The sequence below is a fragment of the Lissotriton vulgaris genome, chromosome 10, assembly GCF_964263255.1.
Source record: "Lissotriton vulgaris chromosome 10, aLisVul1.2, whole genome shotgun sequence".
Lineage (NCBI taxonomy): Eukaryota > Metazoa > Chordata > Amphibia > Caudata > Salamandridae > Lissotriton > Lissotriton vulgaris.
This window is the reverse complement of record NC_141698.1, coordinates 542,006,946-542,032,114: the sequence shown is the minus strand read 5'-3', so window position 1 is coordinate 542,032,114 and position 25,169 is coordinate 542,006,946. Positions and strand designations below refer to the sequence as shown.

Sequence of the window (25,169 nt, the reverse complement as noted above, 5' to 3'; positions counted from 1 at the left end):
TGCGTAATCAAGTCTGCAGGTCTGGTTCAATTAGTTACTTGGGGATATACGTGTGGCACGATCTTTCACAGCTATATCGACTCAATTATGAACCAACGCTTTTAAAAGCTAGTAAGCTTCTAAACCTTTGGCAGACTCTACCACTCTCTATAATAGGGAGAGTAGCGGTGATAAAAATGATGATTCTCCCGCTTTTTCTTTTTATCCTCTCAAATGTATTCATTAAAGTCTTGGTTACATTTTTCATTCAGATAGACCAAATGCTCCCTAATTTTGTTAAGTCAGGGAAGTAACCTCGTACAAAACTAAACACTCTACAGCTATCCATTCAAGAAGGTGGTCCTGCACTTCCCCATTAAAAAAAATATTATCAGGCAGCTTTTATCAACTGTACAAGATTAGTTGCTAGATGAGATCTGGGAGGATATTTCTATCTGAAACAAATGCTTCTAGAAAGTGGTATACAGCTTGTTCCATTTATTAAGATTATCAAGCATAATGATACAAGACGCTAAAAGGTATTACTGCTAGGTTTTCTCAGTTATAGGAAGAATATCAGTTTCTCCCCTTTCACCCTGAACTCCTGATCGCGTCTTGCAGCAAAATAGGACTTCATATAAATAAGAAAAGCACATCAATCTGGGAGAAGGTGCGGCTACACCGCTTTAGTGATTTTCTTATAGAAGGAGCAATTAAATCCTGTGATCAGTTAAAACGAATTGGTCCAGGACTTCCCACTTCATCGCTTTACTCCGTTTTTCAACAGCGTAATTTCTTTCTTTTTGATAAACAATTTTGTTTTTTTCAACAGAAACTACCAGCGGTAGTCTTATACAATATATCGCAGCAATCATTTGATATTACCATTTACATGCACAGGGAGATGAGTTTGCATTACACAGTCCCGCAGATCCCACACAGTGCACACATTTTCAAAGGAGACACGTTTAATCTATCTTCCCCAGCCATTTGCCCCAGACCTTACAGTGTTTAGCTGGACACCCTCTGGCCTCAAATAACGGTTTATCTTGTGCTGCACAGCAGTCTACGCCTCTGCGTCATTTCAGTTTGCCTTGGGATTTCGTATTTATCCAACTAGCTGTGATGTCTTGCTTGGCTACCATTATGGCAGTGGCAAGGAATTGCTTGTCAGCGCGGAAGCCATCTAGGCTGTCCGTAATGCTTAGGAGTATTTTTAAGTAGTTCTGGACCTCCCAAACCAGGACCTAGGTGAGTTCTTTTTCTATGGAATCCCAGTACTGTGTGATGACCGGGCCAACTGCATCATTTTTTAAGGACTTTTCAACCCTCTAAAGATGGTCTGGCGAACTTGATCAGCCACGCTTATTATGTGAAAGAAACCAGAGGGATAGGAAACTGGTATCAGATCCTTCAGGAACAGCTGCATGCAAAAGAAGTGCCACAGGCATTGCGAAAGATCCAGAACTCCAAAGACTGTAGGCTATATAGGCAACCATGGAGAGCATACAATATCTGGTCGCACAAAGCCATTAGGGGGGCCAATTTCAAACGTATGGCATTTTTCTGTAAGTGACAACTCTATTTTACGCCATCTCGTCTTCATAAGATGCATCCTTCCATTTCAGATACATGCTTTAGATGCCATTGACCCAATGGGGATTGGCTCCATATTTGCTACTCTGGTGTGGCTTTAGTGGAATTCTGGAAGCACATTTTTTTGGGCTTTGTGATAAGCTCCAAATAGACTTAGTCCCCAAGCCAAAAACTGTCCTTCTAGGTATCGTAGATTCAGTCAACTCATCTATTCGGCAGCGTCACAATATATTTTAATTGCACTTCTTGTTGCCAAATCCTTGACTCTTCAAAAGAGTATGAGGTTTGCAAACATGAATTATAAGGCTGTACATCATAGAGAAGGTGATCTACATCTACCTGAAGACACAAACCTGGTGCTATGTAACAGGCTTTGTCAAACATAGCTTTAAACATCTATATGGAGTTGGATCAAAGCCAGATTCTACATACTTGAGAAACTCTGCAAAGAAATGGTGCCTGGTTAAACTAAAATAAAACAAAAGAAGACCGAGTAATGTTTTTGAATATGAATCATACTTCCTCACAAAATTCGCTGTGGGCTTCTATCACATATACATTTAGCTTACAAGCCATTCTGACCCAAAACAGTAAATGCACTAACCACAATAGCTTGCATTTGCTTTTAAAATATGCGCTGCTAAAATTATATTTGTGAACTTAATCTGAAAAAATAAATATTTGCATTCAGCCACAGTTGAACCGTAGGTTTGTGACCATCAGGTGAGCAAAAGAAAAGTCTACATCATGCTTGTCAAAACCATTAAACAAGCAATTCGCGTATTAATACCAGTGAAAATCACAGAAGAAAAATTAAGTTGGAGCTAACAACTCCCATCCATTGTCTCTTACCAATTCCAAACTCCTATAGAATACAGCATTGCACCATTTGCAATATCAAGAATTATGTATAATTATCCCACAGGGAGATAGTTCCAGAATCAGGGCAGCTGATGCAGAGGCATGCTGCATTGGCATTGCATAACAGTTATCGCAGTCTCATTGGGCGTAGAACGATGCAAGTACAGGCACCCTGTGGCACAGGAAATGTAAGGGACTAAGCAGGCTCATCTTCGCAATGCTTTGGGGTGATTGAACAGCTTCTCGACATGTGTGATTCTCTTGCTTCAGTTTTGTATGTTGGTTTATGCGGCCTTGTGGCTCCTGGGCACTTGTAATTCTTCAGGTTGTCCCCACTGGCAGTTAGCTAATACCACATCAGATACCTTCTCTTGGAAGGCACAGTCCAGCTCCTGTGGCAAGCAGTTGCACTGTTGGGATTTTCTCCATATCCTGTAGAAGCCTCATATCCTCTTTTTCTGTCTACATAGTATTTGAGTGAGCAAGGTTGGGTATTCCAGATAAAGACATTCCTGGATATTCTGTTATGAGCTGCTCTTGATATAGAAGAGACCAGTGAGCGGTAATCTCCATCAGAGTTCATAGGATCTTTTAATGCAGCTCCAGAAGGCTTCAGTACTTAAACACTTGCTGTGGCCTCGGAGTTTTTATTTTGCATTCATTCATACAAGTAATGACATTTAAATAGAATTTTGTTCTTTAGTAAACTAAAACGGAGAAACATCAGAAGACCAACAATAGAATTCAGTTCTAAATCAACTTCTAGTCATTGCTCCACCTGGTATGCATGACATTACATCTTATTAACCATTCTGCAGTTTTTCACCTTATCAAACCTGATGTGCCTGCACCCACATACCTTTATCCTAGTTGGCTCCATGCAGAGTGCAGACACATTGTTCAGAAAGCAGAGATATCTGTCTTGGTTTTGGTCCATTCCTGCACTGCAGCAGTAACTTGTGTTTGCTCTCGGGTTTTTTGTTTCACCCTCTTCTTCTCACTAGTGGGACTGTCCTTTATGCAAGGGACAGTGCAGGCATCAAGCTGCTGCAATAAAAAGCAAAGATGTGAAAATGCAGGAATGTAAAAAAAAGTAAGTAAAAGCATTTTATAAATAAATATTCAGTAAAAACAAGTTTGCATTAAAAACAGGTATGCAATACAAACAAGTGTGTTGTAAAATAAGTGTGTGGGGAAAGGAAAGTGTGGAAGCATGATAAAATCCAGGCATGTAAAAAAAAATCCCAAGAGTATGATGGGGCAGGTATGTGGCTGGCTGGGACATTGGCACAACTCAGGATTGTGGTGAAGTCTGGGGATATGAAAAAGTCAAAGATATATTCGAATAAAAAGGGAATGTTACTGTCTAGGGTTTAAAAACCCAGTGTGAAAACCTAGGCGGAGCTTGGAGATCAACACTTGATACAATGTAAGACCTATGAATTACACTATATTATAACATAATCCCAAAATTATTGCATCCTAAATACTTCATGGTAAATGCAGTTATCGTTCACATGTGCCATACATCTTTAAAGAGCAGTGCCAATTAAAGTAAATAAATGCCCATTTCAGAGTTGCACAGGAGGGTCCAGTGGTCACTATGCCCGTCCTTCGTGCTGATGTGAAAGGGAAAAACGCTCCAAAACCACATACAAAGTGGGACAAATAATTTGTGCAATTTGACAGGTCCTCAAGAAGACAGGCAGACGTTTTTGGAAATGGATGATAAAACAAAAAGCAAGTCCAATAAATTAACTTTACAACCAGTGTGGAAAAATACTTTTTACTGGATGGTGTTGGGAGCGTCCTGTAGCCAGTTGATAAATCTTTAATGGATCTGTCAGCAGCTTGTGAGTCAACTATATTATCATACATAATAGATGATACAGAACTTGGCAGTGTTAGTTAATTCAGGATACTGTTGGAAGCCCAAACGAACACCATTGAGCATGCTCTTGCAAGTAGCCCAATTGCCATCAAGGCACTGAAGGTGATCAAGAGCCAACCATCTCAGAAGCCACTTTTAGAATGTCTAGCAAATGTAAGCTCTTCTAGGCCGTTTTCCCTCTCTGCTTCACAATGAACCAGGTGAAGAAAGTTGTCTCAGCCACTTTATTCAGGAGAAAAGTTGACACAAGCTATTAAATATATATGTGACTGGTGAAGGCAGAGTGTACCAGAAAGACTATCTGAAACTGAACGGAGAGTGAGAACTCCAGAGGGCACTCATCATTGTAAATAGCCTGTTCAAGGCCATTTCCATTGACCACTTAGGCATTTGTCATGTCTTCATCAAAGACGCAGGACCAACCACACCATTCCTGCAGTCAGAAGCACACTGTTTCTTCTGAAAAGGTGCTGAAGGTTTGTGATTTAAAGATTGAAGAACCTCCACAGACTGAAAAGTGTTGGTCAGGGCACCACTGATTGCTTTGAAGAGTTTTGCGAGGCCATCAAGAAACGATGCACCCAGTGCACAATTCAGTCAGTCAGCAAGAAGCAAAGTAAATGAAAGTCTAATGATTTGATCAACTTCCTTTGAGGGTTTTGCACATTGCGATGGGAAAATAATTGCTGCTGAAGACAAAATACTCTGATTACAGTTTAAACTGCTGTTTCTGTGATTGTGGGCTCTTATGTCCTAGCTTGGTTGCTTAAAGTACCTTTCTTGACAGTTCTTCTGGCCTAGAACCATTAGTAGGGGAGTGCAGAGACTGTTTTGCATCTGACTACGCCCTTTGGTCTCCTGTGAATGTGTCCCTGTCTTTTTAGGGATTAGCAAGGAGAACGAAGGTTGGGGCCGAGACCCCTTAAAGTTGGAGCATCGCGCGGCTGGGAGGTGAGGCATCAGAGGGAGGTGGTATAGCAGTGGTAGAAGACCTGCTAGGGCAGGCGGGTGAAGTTTCTTCCTCCTGAGCAAGAGAGACTCGGATTGAGATACCAGTGCCTGCCTTACCTGCCTTCTGAACCCAATGCTGTAGAGGAGGTGAATATAGGAGATAGCTACAGTAGCGAGAATCTACATGCACATTTGTGGCGTTGCAACTGCCAGTAGTGAAATAACATTTTCATATTTCTTTTTAAACCTATTTTATTGATTTTATTCATTACTATCACATATAGGCGAAGACATTGTTTTGACATATTATTTGTGCATCGCCCATCGCATGCAGTTACATCACTTGTACAACAAATCCCTTCATGGTCCCTGGGGACCTCATACATGTCTCCATTGATAGTGCGTTGTTTCTTGTGTACAATGTGGCAGATTTATACTTGCAAGTCAGTTTACAACAGTACGACACATATGTACTCTTCATGAGACTGTAAGTATACACCATTTTAAAATCGTAGAATTAAAGTATATACGTTTGATATTTTACATCTGACTCACCATAACAAAACTCCCCTCCCTTTCCCTCCCTCCACATGCTCCGCAACCGCTTCCCAGATGTAATACATACACATGCTCATGCCGCGGTCTCGCATACATAGTGTCTCTGTGCAAGTTTCTATGGTTTTCCCAGCCTGTACTGTAATAATTATGTGGACATCGTACATGTGTGTAGTTACAGCTCTCAGTATGGGAATTGGGTGGGCTCAACTATATCTTCTCAATACGATTGTATGTCATTCGCCCCATATTCCTCCAGCAGTGCATGCCATGCCATAGATATCGGTGTTTTCCGTAACCCCCTTTGTTCTTCTCTTTGTAATTCAGCCCCCTCAGCTTTACCACCATCTGACCATTTCCGCATGCCAGTTCAGCAGGGATGGCGCCCTCTTGGCCTTCTATCGTGTTGTAATGTTCCTTTTGGCTAATAGGAGCGCAAGATTAGCGAATTTATGAGTTGGGTTACCCTTCGTCCCTTTTGGTCCTAACCCCAAAATACAATATTCCATGAAATCATTGTTGCGCACCGGTGCTATGTCTTTTAATATTTGACACACAACTGCCCAGTAGTGCCCCAATATCAGACAGTCCCACACCATATGTATCAGCCCTGCATCGGGTGCGCAGCAGGGCAGGCACACGTCTCCCGTAACTGGGAACATGATGCTCAACCTACGTGGGGTCAAGTAGGCTCTGTGTACTAACATTAGTTGAATGAATTTTAATTTGGGATTGCGTGACACCTTTTTTGGGTGCCCAATTATAATATCCCACTCCCTGTCTGTAAGTGCGCAACCCACATCTCTCTCCCATTTGACAAGGAGTGGCTGCAGTGATATCGCTGCTACTGTACGTATTCCCCGGTATAGCCATTTTGTCAGGTGTGCCCCGTGTCCCATTAGATATTGCATTGTAAATAGCGTATGTGTATCAGTTTTTTACCCCCTTGAGCCCAATGGTTCCGAATAAATCTAGAGATGCTTGCATGTAGAAGAAACAATCTATCTGAAGCTCCATGCTCCTGTACAAAGGCCTTCTGTGACATTAAGGTTCCCTCCGAGAAGAACGCCCCTACTGTAGTAATCCCCGTGTCTGTCCAGGCTGTTAGGTTTCTATTGGTAACTACACCTGACTGTGTGGGGATACCTAGCAATGGAATGGTAGGAGCATATGGTAATACCTGTTTCGTATACCTTGGCGCGCTTCCTCAATATCTTAGTGCTATTTTCAATAGGTGGTGTGTTGATGTTGGTATCTTGGCTCTGGGTAGTAAGAGCTTATGTACTTCACCGCGTTCTCAGTCCCGCCGCTACATATCTAATTCCTGTAGATTGCGACCTTCCAGCCAGTACGCCAGCCACTGCAGCTGGCCAGCCCTCCCTGGTTGTAGTTGTAGTTTCATTAAGCCAATGAGTCTATGTCCCTTTCCCCAAATCAATGTTATTACCAGGGAGTTCAAAAATTTAAAGGTTCCTGTTGGTACCAGTATAGGTAGGTTAACGAAATAATAGAGTAGTCTTGGCAGGAGCACCATTTTAGTTATGGCAACCCACCCTGCCACCGATGGGGGCAGCGAGATCCAAAATTTAACTTGGGACTTTAGAGCAGTTACCGCACGAGTCAGGTTGCCATCTATTAGATCTGTTGTATCTCGATAGATCTGAATACCTAAATACCGGAAGGTATCAGGTGCTATTCTAAATTTCCATTGTCCAAAGGTTAACTGCCCTGTGCGTGTACCGTCAGTGAAGAAATAGGCATGAGATTTGGTAGCATTTATCGTGAGGCCAGTTAACTCCTGAAAAAGAGTAAAGGCGAAGGACAGAGGCTCAAATCCCATATCCATGTCATGCAGATAAAGGATGAGGTTGTCTGGATAAGCAGAGACAATATGTGTTGTGTGGCCTCTTTGTATTCCTTTGTGTCCCGTTAGTGAGCGGAGTCTATGCGGAAGGGGTTCCAGTGCCAAAATAAACAATAATGGCGGTAGTGGGCATCCCTTTCTTGTGCCACTTTTCACACTGTACTGCCGGGAGATATGTTGTCCTGTATGCGCCGTAGGGTTGGTGCACAGTAATCGCACCCATTTAATATATTCTGCTGTTATACCGAACCTAGAGAGGGCATAAAACATGTAATCCCAATGGAGCCCACGTTTCTATTTTCGTCTGTGGTGCTGGTCATAATTTGATGCAGTCTAATTTTAAGCGCCGTACTCATACCCGGTACAAATCCACATTGGTCATTGTGTATCAATTCCGGGATAAACTGACAGTCTGTTGGCTAATAATTTGCTTAGAATTTTATAGTCCGAGTTTACTAACGATAAAGTCCTGATATGTCAGAACCGTCTCTTCCGGGCTTCAGAAGTGAAACTACAGTCGCTGGTAATGTAGTGGGTGGAAGCATACCTCCTTTCAGTGACTCATAGTCCCCATCCTTCAATCGCTACACAAGAGTCTCTTAGTTCATTCAAGATTAAGTCCAGTTTGGCTGCATGTTGATCCGTCCCCGTGGGTGGCACCACTTCATTATCAGAGCTGCTTAAGGGGTCATTGCTAGGCTTGAGATGCGTGTCCTCACTAGACGCTGCGTCAGCTGGCTTAGTTCTAGGGCGCCCCATGGTGCCACTACGACCGCGTGTGCTCTTCTGTTCCAGAGTATTACGTGGTGGGGTCACTATCCCCTTTCACTTCCCCTCAGTGTGATGCGCCTGCGGGTAGATAAATCTCCAGTTCCAGCCAGAGGGTATTCACTGTTGGTAACCCCACACTCCAGGATGGGTCTCGTCACACCCCACCCAGCACTCCACCAATGCAATGGGCCCTAGTGCAGATGCGTCTTTGAGGTTAGGACAGTGTCTTCAGCAATGTATAATAACTCCCGCTACTCACTGCTTTGTTGCACACCTCTAGGTCGTCCCACGTTGTAGGACAGCTGCTGGATAATGACCAGGTGTTAAGAGCTTGTCCCCACTAGACCTTCCAGCAGGCAGGAGCTCCTGTGACCCAGGAGCAACTCTTATCACGTGTAGTCTCCGCAATTTCTCCATTGTAGCTCTGGCGTTTTCAGCCCTGTCCCGGGCAGTGTCTGTGGTCCCTAAATCTGACAGGGCTGGTGACCTCAGCCCTGTTGTAGCGCCGGAGGAATCGTCACGTAGTCTCTCCCTTTGCGGCCGCTGTGCCATCTGTGTTTCTGTGCTCAGGGCTCCGATTTGTCTCTGCGCTGAGTTTCGGGCCAAGTAATGGGCTCCAGCACCGTGAAGCATCAGTTGAATATACTACTCTTGGTGAACCCCTCCCTGCGTGATCGTAGTCCTCGGGTCTCCTCTATGCCAGGCGTATTGTCCTCACTATAGCTCCAGCAGCCGCAGGGAGCCCTGGAAGTCTTGACGCTCTGTGTCCGCTCCACTCCGACGGACGGTCGGCCATATACATCAGACTCCACCTCTCGCCATCTTAATTCCTCCGCGTCTTGATCTGACAAGGTGCAATGAATTGGGTAGACGGCACTTCCGCTCTGGGTCCCCCACACCCCGAACAGTCGCCAGGCTCACAATCTCGACTCAACGCTAAGGAATCGTCGGAGGTCGTAGTTCGTACACCAACAGCACCAAGGTCAGCCGGCTCCCTCTGTGCCCTTCAGCGGCTCCTCCTACCGTCTCTGCATTGTCCTCGTGTAGGCTAGAGCAGTTGCCTGGAATCCAACTTTTGCCCGGGCTAGTCTCCCCGGGGCTCAGCCACCAACCGCAGGAGGGTGGGGGAGGCCCTAAGGCACCCTCTCTATTCAAGCCTAAACAAAGGTAGTATGGAGCCCAACCAATGATTGAGACAAGAGATATCCTGAATTTGGGAGTTCAGAATTGTGGGGTTATACCATTTTGATAACTTCGTACTGAGGAGTTTCCTAAACAAGACAATTACCCTCACCTACTTGGGATGCTTCATCAAAGTGTACCTCATTGCTACTACCAACCTGTAGGTATCTAGCGGGCTCCCGTGTGCGGTGGAGGTAAAGTGTAGATTTAGTGTATACACAGATACAGTGAACCGGGAACCTAGAATATTCCATAAGCTCAGGATTGGAAGTTGAGCCTGTTTCATGCTCTTGCTTGAATTTATGATTATTTGTATTCATAGTATCACTTATTTAGTGTTATTGCTTGTTCAATTGGAGCGATGGACAAACATGACCAGGACCAAGCTAGTAAATTGTCAAACGGACCTAGTCTATCTGAAGGGACATTTTCCACCACAAAATGAAACATTCCACCGCTTTCCGTTTAGTGCAAAGGGGCTAAATTCCACTTCCAGAAGGACTGAGGTTCATAACTATTGGGCATCTGAAAAGACAGAAATTGTAGCACTACCAAAATCTCACCTGAGGAGCGATTCATGTAGATTGCGACCCAATATCTTAGAGGAGGCTGATGAGAGAATCTTAGTACTTAGTGATTTCTAGTCCCTCAATTTTGTCATGCTAGAGACACAGAATGAAAGAGCCAAGATATTTTAAGCTTAAAAGCAAGGTGAAAGGGATATTTAAACAGTTGTTGAACTATATGATCCCAATCAAGGACAAAATTGAGTCATATAGATTGTTCCACAAATGAGGTTCCATATGGAATCCTGCTTTTTTTTGGCTACTTTAATACAGTAATGTATGGATGGGCAGACCATTTGTAGCCTGGGGTCCTCTCTAGAGAAATGGAATTAGAGGTAAAAAGACCAACTAAAAGAACTGCACTTAATTGATCTATGAAATCACTGAAACAACCAAAGCTTAAAGGTGAAAATCTCAGTGCCAACGTTGAATTTTAAATTTAAAATCACACAAATTCGCCAGTTATAGTTCTCTTTAGTAGCTATAACTTGAGCACTAAGGTAACTATAATTCACGCCCCCGTCATGCACAGTCTTGTAATCAAATGTTGCAGTGATGTTATCAATGATATGGATGTGTCATGAGTGATGCAGTATGTGAGGAAATTTATATATATATATATATATATATATATATATATACACAACAAACCTAGAAAAGTAGACTACTAAGAAAGCCCCCACAGTACAAAAGAAGCTCACAAAATCAATCAAAGTAATATGCATCATGCAGAATCTTCCCATAGCAATCTGATTTAAAAAAAATATATATATATTACAGTTCTCAACCTCATCCGATGTACATGATTAACATCAAGCCCCGGTGGGCAAAATGACATTTATATTTCATACGAATAATAACCGACCGATCTTCCTAAAAGACCTGAATGGCGGTGTGCTGCCGAGCTCAAAACCAAATTGGTGCTCGGTAAAATACATGGCCCACACACACTTATGTAGAAGCAAACAAGCCACTCTCCTCACAATCAGAAAGAAACTGACACTCTGGAAATGTTTTAGTTGCTTTATTGAAATGCTGTCAGGGTAGACATCAACACTTTTCAGCTCTTTTGAGCCAAAGTAATGTCTCATGCAGAATTAAATTGCATGGTGCCTGCCCCGTAGTGCAGGGATATGCAAGTGCCTTTATTTTTGCATTGTGGCGGGGACTGTTGAACGCATTCCCACCACAATGCAAAATATAGGTGATTGGACTGCCATGGTGGCGGTCGCATCGTAATTCGGATTGTGGGGATGCCGCCTCATGGGCGTCCGGTCCCAAATCCGAAACGTTGGCGGACGGACGGAAGTCTGTCCGCCATCGTAATGACATTACAAATGTAATAATAAATTACAAAAATCTATCAAGGGGAACCAGAAAGATTTTTTTTTAAATCCATTCTTTTAAGTTCTAATAAATCCTAATCAGTGTAGTGGTTCCTGAGCCAACGGGCTAGCATGACTACCCATCCTCTCTTCCACATTACCCCTGACCTGAGAGCCCTGAATTGGCTGCCATTTGAAGCCAGAATACACCTGAAAATCGCCTGCATGACACACAAGGCGGTTCACCTTAAATCACCCGGTTACCTCGCCCAGAAATTGACAATATCTGGCGGAACCAGAAACACTAGAGGCACAAATAATCTTCTGCTGAAACCGCGAAGATTCCGGAAGGAAAAAACATATAAGCGCTCCTTCTCTGGAATGGCACCTAGGATCTGGAACTCTCTCCCTCCAGAAACCAGGCTTATCCCATCCACTACACTCTTTAAAAAAGAAGTAAAAGCTATCCTCATGGCTAAATACACTTGAACTAGTATCTAGAACTCTGCTAACACTGTACTACATGCTTCTACCTGCTTGACCCCTTTGCCTACCTGTATGAGTAGTCTCCCTCACATACCCCGTATGTAACTTAGTTGTACTGTTTGATTTATTGATTTATTTGTATGATTACGCCCCCATCATGTACCCCTCTATGTAACCTATTTGTACTGTTTTGATTTATTGATTTATTGGTATGAGTACGCCACCATCTATGTAAAGCGCTCTGATATCTGCAAAGATCTTGTCCGCACTATATAAAACTTTTAAAATAAAATAAATAAATAAATAAACTGGTTGCAAGGCAGTCACAGGGACCACTTAGGTCCAGGGACACGGTCACCTGTTGGGTCCAGCAGAGTCTGAGTCTTCACAGAAGATTTTTTTACAGAATTGCGGTTCCAGCCAAGAAGTGGTCTTATTACTGCTGGGAATGCAGGATACTGACAAGATGCGAATGGTGCTGGAGCTGTGAAAGAGTTTCTGGGAGTGTGCCTGGGGCCACCCTGGGGTCCACAATCTTCAGGAGTCATCTCTGGCTACAGGATTCTATCTCCCATGACGCCCCAATGAAGTCTAGTTTAAGTCCAGTTGCCTCTGATCTACAGGTTTTCGGTTACAGCTGTGTTCAGCAGTTGTCCACAGATGAGTGTTTCTTTCTTGCTGTAGAACGAAGGTCCACTTTGACGATGGCCACGGATCCCATCGTCTTGGGGACACCCCGGACATGTCAGGATTCAGTCTTCCAGCAGGCACTGAGGTGTTCAGCGACAGGCAGGTGACCCTGGGCAGTGGGGCTCTAACAAGTGCCGGCTTACTTCAGCTTTTGTGGCCCTTAAGCTGCAAAAGGCAGTCAGCCAACTGACTCTTGGAGTCACTCTTGTCCTGGCACACATGAGCAACCTTTCCACAAGTGGGCACCACAGGCTTAGTCTTTTCTTTGCGTGGTCCTCTGGTTCAACAGCTACAGTCTCCCTTTGGTACAGCCTCTCTTTGATGGGTCCAGGGAGCAGCAGGGCAGTCCTCCTTTGGTCTTCTTTCAAGACCAGTGTTGATCTGAGGACTGCAGGTCTCAGATACCAATTGTATTCCATCTTCTCATTTTGTAAGAGGGGAGGGGGCTCTAGCCAATGTGGGAATAGTTCCCACGAGGTTACTCACCCCACTTTGTCATTCACTTCCTGCGGTTTGACCCCCAAACAATCCGAGGATACCACTCTATACCCTTAAACCAAGTCTTCTCCCCCTCCGAGGAGCCCTGGGCACACCCGTGGGGTGTACCCAGAATGATAAGCCACTCCTCCTGGAAAACTGGTTTGGCAACAAGTTGGCACCCCCTCACCCACCCTTGGGGGAGATGTCACCTTGTCTGCCTACAAAAAAGTGCAGACAGGCAAAGGTGTGATCGCAATTTGCTTCACTGAGGCAGAAGTCTCTTTGAAGCTAGGGCCATCTGTGGAGGGGAGAATGACAAGATGACTAACTACATAATGTTTTCTGAGATGTCTGACAGAGGCTGGAGAGGTTTTGCCAAAAAGTGTGCACCTCTCTATATATGATGTTCTTGCCCCATTATTACCACATAGTGGAAGGTAGAGCTGGCAGCAATTACAAATATAGGGAGTTTCTGACAGCACCAAATCCTGGCACCAGAGTTCCGAGTCCTAGAGAACTCGTTGGCGGTCATACCTCAGATATTGCTTTAACTTAGGCCTGGCACACATGGTGCTTGAATTATGGGAAACTGTGGTGGCGTAGAGGTTATCTGCACATATCATTAAACAGCAGGATGATTTTCTTGTCACGTGGTGCTCGTGCTACATGATATGTAAGGTAATCAGCAGGAGTGTACAGGCTCCACAGGGTTGAGAGACTTGAGACTACTTTATTGATACTATGGGCTGGTCTGAAATTTGTTTTTCCAGAATCAGAAAGACAATGTTAATCACTACACAAATCAGTGCACATTGAGTGCCAAGCAGCACTTGAGTATAATTTAATAAACATCTCATTGGGTACTTCCTAAAAATGAAATAGTTAAGATTTCTCGAAAAATTTGAATCATTCCAAGTATAACAGACAAAGTTAGGCTGTTCGCTTGAGATGCTAGATTGCATTTCTAGCAGTTGAACACAACACTTTTTTTTTATCTTGATGCCCCCATGGCTCTTGTTAGAAGTAAGGTTGTGCAGGAAAAACAAAAACTGCTGACCATGGAACTAAATTGTTGGTGCTTGAAAGATCAACTTAATTTGTGTATTAACTCTCCATTGCAACTTATCTGCACAAGGGTAATAGAGACATGCTAATTCTTCAGGTGCAGACAGAAAAGTGAAAGGAATATCCTGCTTCAGGCTGAGCTGAGAAGTTGGCGTGGTGTATGCCCTGTGGTAGAATATCACCCACGTGTTGCAATGCTGTTACATATTTATGTAATGTTCACCCTTGTCTCTGCAACCCCTGAGTACAAAAATTGTCCTGTTGTGGTGTGTAGTGCATCACTAACCTCTCTGGTGGTAGACGTGCTTTGTGTAAATATACTCACTGAAATAAAACCTGTATAAAAGTGTCCTTCATTCTCTGTCTTCCCACCTACTTTGCCATTTAAAGTAGAAGGCTAGTTTAATCGACGTTCAAAATAACATTTTGTAATGTTACACCACTCTTAGTGCAAGTGCTCTTGAGTCTAAACAAGTTGTAGCCAGTTGGATAGTTTGTTACATTCAGGTATGACACTGGCATTCTAAACCGCTTGTTTCCTGGTAAGCCTAGAGTCATTCTGCTACTAAAAGAGCGGCAAGTGCTTTCCTGGTAGGGAACATTAATATATTTTATGGTTTCGCTACTGCTAAAGTAAGTTTTCAGGTAGTGCAGGTTGTCCCCATAAGTCATTACAGTTAGCGAAAATAATGTAATCCATTTGAGGTCAGTTCTTGTAATTGAATTCCAACATTCTTGATAGTAATGAAGATTCTGTGAAGGAGAAGTTTGTTTCTTGCCTGTTCTCCAAAGTTGTCTTAATCAGTTAGTGGTGAGACAATCTAGAGTGTGGCTTTTGCCCTTTTTATTTGATTATAGTATTGATGAATAAGTCAGTGTTCGAGGCATGTGGGCTGCTGAATTCATATCTGTGCATAGATCGCCGCCTAGTGTTGGGTCCGGATGATTGCACATTGTTGTCCTGGAAGAGTCTTCGAAGTATCACGAGATAGGTGGCTCCTCCCCTGGACTACAGTGCGCATGGGCATCGCCTCCATCCCCAGATTGTTTTTTTCCGCCATTGGGTTCGGATGTGTTTCGGTTCCCTCTGTCGGAATCGATAGTTGTTTAACTTTTCTAACTTGAGACCAAAAGGTCTTTAGGCTTGGCGTCGGTATCGTTTTAGTTCGGGTTTTGTCTGTTTCTCAGCTCCGAACTCTTGCTGCCCCTCCGCGTGCTGTCGGCGCGGACGGGCCTACTCGACGCTCCAGACTACTGAACATGGAACGAACTCCGTTCAAAAGGTGCCCGGTGTGCACCTCCAAGTATTCGCACCTCGATGTGCACCCTGTGTGCAACAAATGTTTGTCGCCGGACCATGATGAGGCCAGGTGTATGGCCTGCTCAAAGTTCCGGTGTAAGAAGACTCTCAAGCTTCGTCGGGCCGCTAGACTCCAGGCCCAGTTATCGGCGCCCCCGTCGGACAACATCTTCGAAGAATTTGTTGGAGACAACGATGTCTTTCAAGTTTCGGACTCTAGCCCTGCGTCGGAGGGGGATGACTACGACGCGGGAGACGAGGAGTTTGATGAAGTCGTCGACGAGGTAGGGGACGACGATGGGGCCATTGCCACCGTGGAGGATAGCTCAGAGGAAGAGCATCCTCAAACTGACTCAGGGGTCAACCCCCTCCATACGGCCCAGGTCGAGGGATCGCCTTCGGGCCTTACCCAAGACCTCGTTACTCGTCCAGCAGCCCCGCCTCCGGGCCCGGCCACGGACATTTCTGATGCGCCATTCCCTTTGAAGAAAGCGAAAGTGAAGCCATCGGGGTCCACACCAACGGTTTCGAAACCGAAAGTGAAAGCTGCACTGGTGGGACAGAAGGCTCTAGAGGCATCGATGTCTAAAAAATTCAAAATGGCAGACTTGAAGAGCCGCGCCAAGATGGCCGACCCGAGGACCTCGGGGTCGACGGCGAAGTCGACCGACGCGGCCGCGTCGGCGCCGAAGATGGTCGAGGTCGATGACCCGAAGAAAGCTTCGAAGAAGCGTCAAGGCGATTCCAAAGCTCTGGCTGCGCCGGCTCCGGCCGTCGAGGCCAAGGATGGTGATGTGTGGGCTCCGAAGACGGTGCCTCTCGCCGACTCGACTCCCGACTCGGGGAAATCGCTCGAGCCGGTCAAGCCCTCTCCAGCCTTAACGAAAAAGGTCGCGGAGTCCCTGCAACGGATTCGGAAGGACGCTGTGGTTCCCGAACCAGAGGATGTGGTGCCGAAGCCCACACCGAAGCCGGCGAAGGCGCAAACGCCTATCCGCTTCACCCTGCCGCCGAAGTCGACGCCAAAGGCTTTCGCTCCGAGGCATGGGGCAGGCGTGCCCTCAAAGGTGGTGTCAACGCCCAAGGCGTCCTTGGTGGTGTCGAAGCCCCGGCTCCAGCCACTGGCAGAGGAAGAGCGTCGGGAGGTCATCATCGACGCCAATACTGGGAAGCTGTCTCTCCTCAAGAGGATAATCACCACAGAGCCGGTGTTGGAACACTTTCGTATTCCCCTCAAAAACAAGAAGCGCTCTGCGGGTACTTCGGCCCCTATAGAGCCTGCATCTCCCAAGAACTTAGAACGTTCACCAACGCGTTCCAACGCGGGGGAAGGTGACGAAGAGGAGGGGGTCGAGTACAACTATCCGGCGTACTCTGATCCAGAGGAGGAACATGAACCTTGGTCTGCCGGAGGCGACCCAGAGGACCCGCAGTCGGGTCAGGAACCGCAGCTCTTTGCGGCGAAAACCTCACCGACGGAGGACTCTGCAGCCTTCAACGCTTTGATTGAGAGAGCTGCAGCAAATCATGATGTCGACCTACATTCAGATCCTGTGGATGTAGATTTTTTGTTTGACACTTTCTCAGTGGCTGAAAAGTCAGTCAAGACATTGCCGATGCTCAAGGGAGTGCTAAAGCACACGCCGGAGGTCTTCAAGGAGCCCACTCGGGCGCGAGTCATCAATCCTCGCATTGACAAAAAATATAAGGCAGCGCCCTCGGATCCAACATACATCAAGGGACACTTGCCACTGGACTCTTTGGTTGTATCCAACGCACGCAAGAGGGCGAATTCGCAGACCACGGGTGACGCTCCTCCCCCAGACAAAGAGTCAAAAATATTTGAGGCCTCAGGGAAACGAATTGCTGCGCAGGCAGCTAATATTTGGCGCATTTCAAATACGCAGGCCCTACTTGCACGCTACGATAGGGCTCATTACGACACCCTAGAAACACTGCTGCAGCACTTACCTGACCAGTACAAGGAGGCAGGGCAAATGTTAATTCAGGAGGGAAAGCTGATCACTAACGCTTCCATCAAATGTGCGCTGGATGTGGCTGATACAGCCTCCAGGGCGATCAACACTAGTGTGTTGCTAAGAAGACATGCATGGCTTAGGATATCAGGCTTTAAACCAGATATACAGACAACCATCCTGAACCAAACAGTTAATCCTGACCACCTGTTTGGCCCCGAGGTGGATGCGACACTTGAAAAAATGAAGAAAGACACGGACACTGCTAAGTCTATGGGGGCCCTCCAGTCTCAGCAGTTTCGGGGTGGTTCCTTTCGCCGCTCCAATACCAGAGGCACCTCAAGGGGTCAGGCATCGCAATCCACACAGTCCTATAAGAGCAATACCCAAACCTCATACACCAACAAGGGTAGAGGTGGCTACAGAGGCAACAACGTCAAGGGCAGGGGACGTGGAAACAACAGCTCCAGGTCCACCACCGCCAACAAGCAGTGACGTCTTGTCACTGCCCCCCGACCACACAACACCGGTCGGGGGGAGACTCCAGCAGTTCCTGCCCGCGTGGAAATCCATCACCACGGACAGGTGGGTCAAATCTCTTATCCAGTACGGTTACTGTCTGGAACTTACTTCCACTCCACCAAACATACCTCCAAGAAGCCGTCCTATGTCCGGCGAGCACTTGCACTTGTTGCAGCAGGAAGTTCAAGTCATGCTGCAAAAAGGGGCAATAGAGCTCGTCCCACTGCAAGAAAGGGGAACAGGGGTTTACTCTCTGTATTTTCTAATCCCCAAAAAGGACGGATCCCTCAGGCCCATCCTGGACCTCAGGCCCCTCAACTGGTATATTCTCTCGGAGCACTTCCATATGCTCACGTTGCAGCAGGTACTCCCTCTGCTTCAACAGGGGGATGCATACTTTCATATCCCCCTGCATCCTTCCCACAGGAAGTATCTCAGATTCACGATTCAAGACCAGCACTACCAGTTCAGGGTTCTGCCGTTCGGGGTCACCACAGCGCCAAGAGTCTTTACGAAGTGCCTGGCGACTGTGGCGGCGCATCTACGACGCCAGAACGTCCACGTCTATCCCTATCTAGACGACTGGCTCATTCAGGCAAAGACAGAACAGCAGTGCGCCGACCACGTGTCCCGCACCATTCATCTCCTGCACGATCTGGGATTCTCACTGAATTACCCGAAATCCCATCTCCAACCCGCCCATATACGGCAGTATCTGGGCGCGACAATAGACACTCTGGCAGCCACTGCGCAGCCAAATTCAGTGAGAATCGCCAGTATCCAGACGCTGATCCAACGTTTCAGACCTCAGCACTCGCTTCCAGCGAAGGTGTTCATGCAGTTGATAGGCATGATGGCCTCCTGCATCTCCATCGTCCTGCACGCGAGACTACATATGCGTCCGCTTCAGGAGTGCCTAGCACGTCAGTGGACTCAGGCTCATGGGCAACTGACAGACCTAGTGTTGGTGAGCGGTCGGGCATACAACTCTCTGCATTGGTGGAATCCACAAAACCTTTGCAAGGGCCGACCGTTCCAGGAGCCTGTGCCACAGATCATCCTGACGACGGACGCTTCTCTCCAGGGATGGGGAGCGCATGTACTCCACTACACAGTGCAGGGACTATGGACACTACAGCAAAGGAAGATGCACATCAATGTTTTGGAATTGATGGCAATCTTCATGGCCTTGAAGGCTTTCAAAGTACATCTGTGCAACAAGGTCGTGTTGATCCGGACGGACAACATGACGGCCATGTACTACATTCAGAAACATGGGGGCACACACTCTCCGCAGCTGTCTCATCTGGCTCAGAGCATGTGGAAGTGGGCCATTCAGAGGAACATCTTCCTCATGGCAGAACATCTCCTGGGCAAGGACAACCAGATGGCGGACCTGCTCAGCAGACACAGCCATCAAATGCACGAGTGGGAGATACATCCATCAGTACTCCAACCGTACTTCCAACAGTGGGGTCATCCAGAGATAGACCTGTTCGCCACAAAGGAGAACGCAAAATGCCAAAGCTTCGCCGCCAGGTTCCCACACCCGCAATCGCAGGGCAATGCGATGTGGATGAACTGGTCAGGCAGATTTGCGTACGCTTTTCCCCCAGCACCTCTGATACCGCTGGTGGCACGCAAACTCAGGCAGCACTCGATGACTCTCATCCTGGTTGCTCCAACGTGGGCTCGCCAACCATGGTACACCACGTTTCTGGAACTCTCCGTGGTACCGCATCAAAGGCTTCATCTCACTCCCAGCCTTCTGACGCAGAGCCATGGCGACATTCAGCACCCAGATCCGCAACAGCTCAACCTGGCGATCTGGCTCCTGAAGTCCTAGAGTTTGGCTACCTCAATCTTCCCCCCGATTGCATGGACATCATTCGGGAGGCAAGGAAGCCCACTACTAGAGCTTGTTATGCGGCTAAATGGAAGCGGTTTGTCGTTTACTGTGTAAACCACGATATTGACCCGCTAGATGCTTCCATTCAGAACATCATTTGTTACCTGTTCCACCTGTACCAATGTAATTTGGCGTATTCTTCCATACGCATTCACTTGTCTGCAATGGCGGCATACCTCCAGAATAGGCAACACCTATCACTTTTTAAGGTCCCTGCTATTAAGGCTTTTCTGGAAGGACTCAAAAGGGTCATTCCACCACGGACACCACCAGCTCCGGAATGGAACCTCAATGTGGTTCTTACTAGGCTGATGGGTCCTCCCTTTGAGCCACTGCACTCTTGTGAGCTTCAGTTTCTGACTTGGAAGGTCGCTTTCTTAGTAGCAATTACATCGCTACGGAGGGTTAGCGAATTGCAGGCGCTCACCATCCAAGAACCTTTCTTCCAAGTACACACTAACAGGGTGGTGCTCCGCCTTAACCCCAAATTCTTACCCAAGGTTGTATCTCAATTCCATATGAACCAGACAATTGAGTTGCCAGGGTTTTTTCAAAACCCAGAGTCGCTGGCGGAGCGGATGCTCCACACCCTTGACGTTAAAAGAGCCTTAATGTACTACATTGACAGGACAAAAGATTTTCGTAAGACCAAGCAACTTTTCGTTGCATTTGCCTCACACCACAAGGGAAACGCTATCTCCAAAGCTGGGATCGCTAGGTGGATTGTAAAATGCATTCAGATCTGTTACGCTAAGGCTAAGCGCACTCTCACAATTCCACCAAGAGCCCACTCCACCAGAAAGTTGGGGGCCTCTATGGCTTTCTTAGGTAATATTCCCTTAGAAGATATTTGTAGAGCAGCCACATGGTCTACCACACATACTTTCACTAAACATTACTGTGTAGACGTGCACTCCAAACAGCAGGCAGCTGTTGGTCAGGCTGTTCTCAAGACACTTTTTCAGACTGCTGCAGCTGGCACGGGCGGCCGCCAATAATGGGAGGACTGCTATGTATTCTATGCACAGATATGAATTCAGCAGCCCACATGCCTCGAACTGCAAATGCTACTTACCAGTATGCATCTGTTCTTGGCATGTAGGGCTGCTGACATTCATATCGCCCACCCTCCTCCCCGGCGCCTGTAGCAGCTGCAGTATGTATATATATATATATATATATATATATATATATAGCATAGGCATCACTCACATACTTCACTCCATCTCTGCCAATGGCTAAAAACAATCTGGGGATGGAGTCGATGCCCATGCGCACTGTAGTCCAGGGGAGGAGCCACCTATCTCGTGATACTTCGAAGACTCTTCCAGGACAACAATGTGCAATCATCCGGACCCAACACTAGGCGGCGATCTATGCACAGATATGAATGTCAGCAGCCCTACATGCCAAGAACAGATGCATACTGGTAAGTAGCATTTGCATTATTGCTATTAGCTGAACCACTCAACAACATCCTATATTGTGGAGAAATCTCAGTTCTCTTGTGGCACTATATATATAGAACTGACAGGCCAGGCTGATGAGGTGTATTCTGGATGCTGCATAGCAGGTGACTTCAAATAGGCAGTGAATCGCTTCTGGTGCGGCCTTTGCTGTTATGCATTTGCAACAAAAATACATATTGCAACACTTTCTCTACAATTGTATAACTTACTTTAAATCTTAATAGGAACTGTTCTGTTATTCCACTTGACTGGTTGGGAAATTTGCATTGGCGTGATTGATGACAATACCCATGGTGGATAACTGTTATAAGGAGAAAGTCTTTGTATTTGACAGGGGTCATCAAACTTGGCTGATTCTTTTTCAGTCCTCAAAAGTCATGAATGATAATTGTAGCAACGGAAAGCAACATTAGATCAGGTCATGGTGGGAGTGCGCTGCATCTTCTTATATGTGCCTGGACTTCAGTTGGCCTGGATGTGCAACCTCTGGGATATATTTGCTTGCAGCCTGGAAATGGTTGCACAGGAGTTTTATGTGCTAGGAAATCTAAGAGACTTTTATTTACTTGTGATGGCTTGGGCGCAAGTAATTGGTCTTCCCCTTTTATGGACACGCATTCACAGTGTAGCTAAATTAAAATATTTCTCTTTAACCTGTAAACGTGAAGTTTACAGGTTACCTGTAATGTGCACTATTGTGCACTAACTTTACAGTTGGTGCACAATTCAGCAACTTGAATGCGGACTCAGATCTTTTGTTTGAGTGTGTCATGTGTGATCAGCACTGTTAAATGTAGTCCACCCGCTTGCGTTTGCGCTAGCAATGGTCTTTAAAGCTTTGCAGTGGTTTGGATCATAGTAATGTAAGAAATGTGCATTTAGTCAGACTATGTATAGTAATCTGACTCTTGAATCTCCTTCTGCAACTATTTGTAGGATTTGGGATTTATACATTTGTAGTTTTGTAGAGTAAGTTAATATCGCTTTGAAGGAATTGTATATTGTAAGTTAAAAATTAGGATGGTGAGGAATGTGAGTAAACAAAAACTGTATTTGTTTTTAGGTGCAGAAAAGCCCCATCTTCCGACGAGACGGAGCAGATATTCACTCAGAACTTTTCCTCTCCATTGCACAGGCTGTTCTCGGAGGAACAGCTCGAGCCCAGGGCTTGTATGAAACCATCAGTGTCACGGTATGACCTGCACTCCAGATCCGCCAGCATCTCAAGTAGCTATGCATGTTTCGTGTAATGGATGTTTAACTATTACCCATGCATGTTGTTATCACCTTAATTGCTGCTCACAGTTTGCCCTCCATCTATGCCTGCACATGACTCACAATCTATATTCCTGCCATACACTTCACTACATATCTGCCTACTAATACATTGCCTTTGAAAATTATTATGTTATAATAGATTTAAGTTTTTAGCCTTCACATCTAGATAAACAGGTGTGGATTTAGTTATGTTGTTACCATGCCAGTTATGCAGTTTGTTATCTTTCAAGTAGATAGTGCAGGTGTCTAAAGTTTGGTGCCATATGTTTTTTAAGGAGATGCTTCACATTCTTAGTTCTATTGTCATGTGTATATTAAGTGCCAAGTAGTTTGTAGTCTCGTTATTGTGCTACTCATGCATGCAAATTTGTGCTCATTATTTGTAGAAGTTTTGTTAGAGGAGCCACAAAAGAGCTATATTGTATACAGACTGTGGACTGCATGTGTTTTACTCCGGTTACAATATGGAGAACTGGTCCGATACTAAGCTATTGATGTAGTAGAATTATTTATATTTTGTAATTTATGCATTTGATAGCTGGCGTATATGTATATAATCCAGCATTAGGGGTACAGGAGGATTTGAGAAAGATTCACAATCTTGGTCCTGCAGAGTGTATATAGATAGTGAAAACAGTTCTAGATGAGTTTAAGGTTTTTATTTGCAATTACATATATGTATCCTTCAGCTCCTGTAGGCATACTGATTTGTTTTGCACTTGTCTGTTGTGGAAATGGAGCTTTTCCGAATGTTCGGGTGGGTTACTACAACATTCAAGGTGTAGTGTCATTAGCTTCTTTGTCTTGTCTGCGTTGTAATGTGATATGAGGAATGCGTTCCTTTGCTAGTGTTGGGCAATTATCTTGTACTAGATAACTTTTATCGTTATCCACTTAATGGTGAAGAAGATGAGACCTATTGTTCTGCAATCTCCAGTAATTTCAAGGACGAAAGAGCCAGGCTTTAATTTTATTCTTGTGCCTACTATGATGCTCTATTTTCCTGCCACCATCTTCAGTAAACATTTTGAACAATCAGGGCCCTTCCTTTTCTGCATGTGCTCTGCAATTAATCCACACTTTTCAGACTGTAAGAAGTGAATTTACTTCAAAGATTTCTGAGCTGATATGTATACCAATTTTTTTCAATGTTGTGAACAGTGGATATTGAGGTTGACCCACCTCAGCAGTGATCATCATCACAGCGTATTTTTTTTTTTTATTGAACTTTGTTTATTGAGTAGAATTACCTTAGCACATTACATGGTTGAACGACACGTTGCATACTTCATCAGGATAGTACAGTTAAAACAGTAATCAAAAGATATTCATTACATATCTCCTGCCAGTCTCTCTTGCCTTTGCATTTCCATTTCAGTTGTGGGTGACACACATATATCTCCCTTGTGTTCGTTCCTCCGTGACCACTTCTTATCCCATTTCTTGGGGGCATCCCTGAGCCTTATAGACCTCAATCTCCACCAGCATACATCTATCCATTTCTTTGGCCCACAGGTTGACACGAGGCCGGTGAATGGCTCCCCAGCCCCTAGCCACTTCTCTTTTGACCAGGGTGTAACCCAGTGTTGTAACTTGCCTCTCCACTTCTGTTAGGTCAGTAGCCTCCCAGATATTCAATAGCCCGAGCTTTGGTGTAAGTGTTATAGGTTTCCCCAGGGCTGTGTGCATATGAGTCGTTGTTCCCTCCCACAGGGACCATAGTGTATAGTAAAAAGTGACCTTGCTTCCCACATCCCCTCACACATCTGTCATCAAGTTTGGATCCTATCCTAGCCAGGATTGTCCCTGTCATATACGATCTATGGAGTATTCTAAGTTGGATAAGGCAGAATCTCTGGGTGATAGCTGCTTCACGTGGGGACATAAGGGCCGACTGCCAGCTGTCATCTTCTATAGGGCCTATGTCATCCTGGCACCACTCCCTGAGCTTCGGGAAGGTTTGCTTCTTGTAAGTTAGGTATATTGCTTTCAAGGTGAGAGGCCTGTCAAGCAATCGATCTTCTAGGGGCGACGATTCTGGTATGTCTTTGAAAGACGTAAAAGCTGCCTTCAACTGGTGCCTGATCTGTAGGTATCTGTAGAGTTCTCCCTGCGCCAACTGATATTTTGTCTGGAGTTCACTGAAAGTCAGTATTGCCCCCTTTTTAACCAAATCCCCCACTGTTGATAATCCAATAAGGTCCCATTTGTCGAATCCGGACTGCTAGCCTAGCCTTCCCAGCCGCTGAGCAAACCATAGTGGCGTGGCCAACGAGAGAACGCCCGCCCATCCCAGTCGAGAAGTAACCAGACGCCAAATTTCTAGTGTATGTTTGGTCGGTCCGTAAGAACTTCCCCTTATTTTTCCTGTTGGTGGTATACAAAGCCCCCAGTTAGCCAGAGTGGTCAGTTTGGTATCTGTCAAGGACGTACGCTGGGTCATCTGGGGGGTG

At 45.5% G+C, this 25,169-nt stretch overlaps 1 protein-coding gene across 2 annotated transcripts in view; it reads left to right on the top strand.

Annotated features, from left to right (window-relative positions):
• DNAJA3 (DnaJ heat shock protein family (Hsp40) member A3) overlaps positions 1 to 25,169 on the top strand; it is a 243,444-nt gene that overhangs the window by 72,986 nt on the left and 145,289 nt on the right. For both annotated transcript variants that reach the window (XM_086941384.1, XM_086941383.1), the window contains exon 8: positions 22,502 to 22,630. In XM_086941384.1, the coding sequence (XP_086797510.1) occupies positions 22,502 to 22,630 (129 nt within the window). The remainder of the gene's footprint in view (positions 1 to 22,501; positions 22,631 to 25,169) is intronic.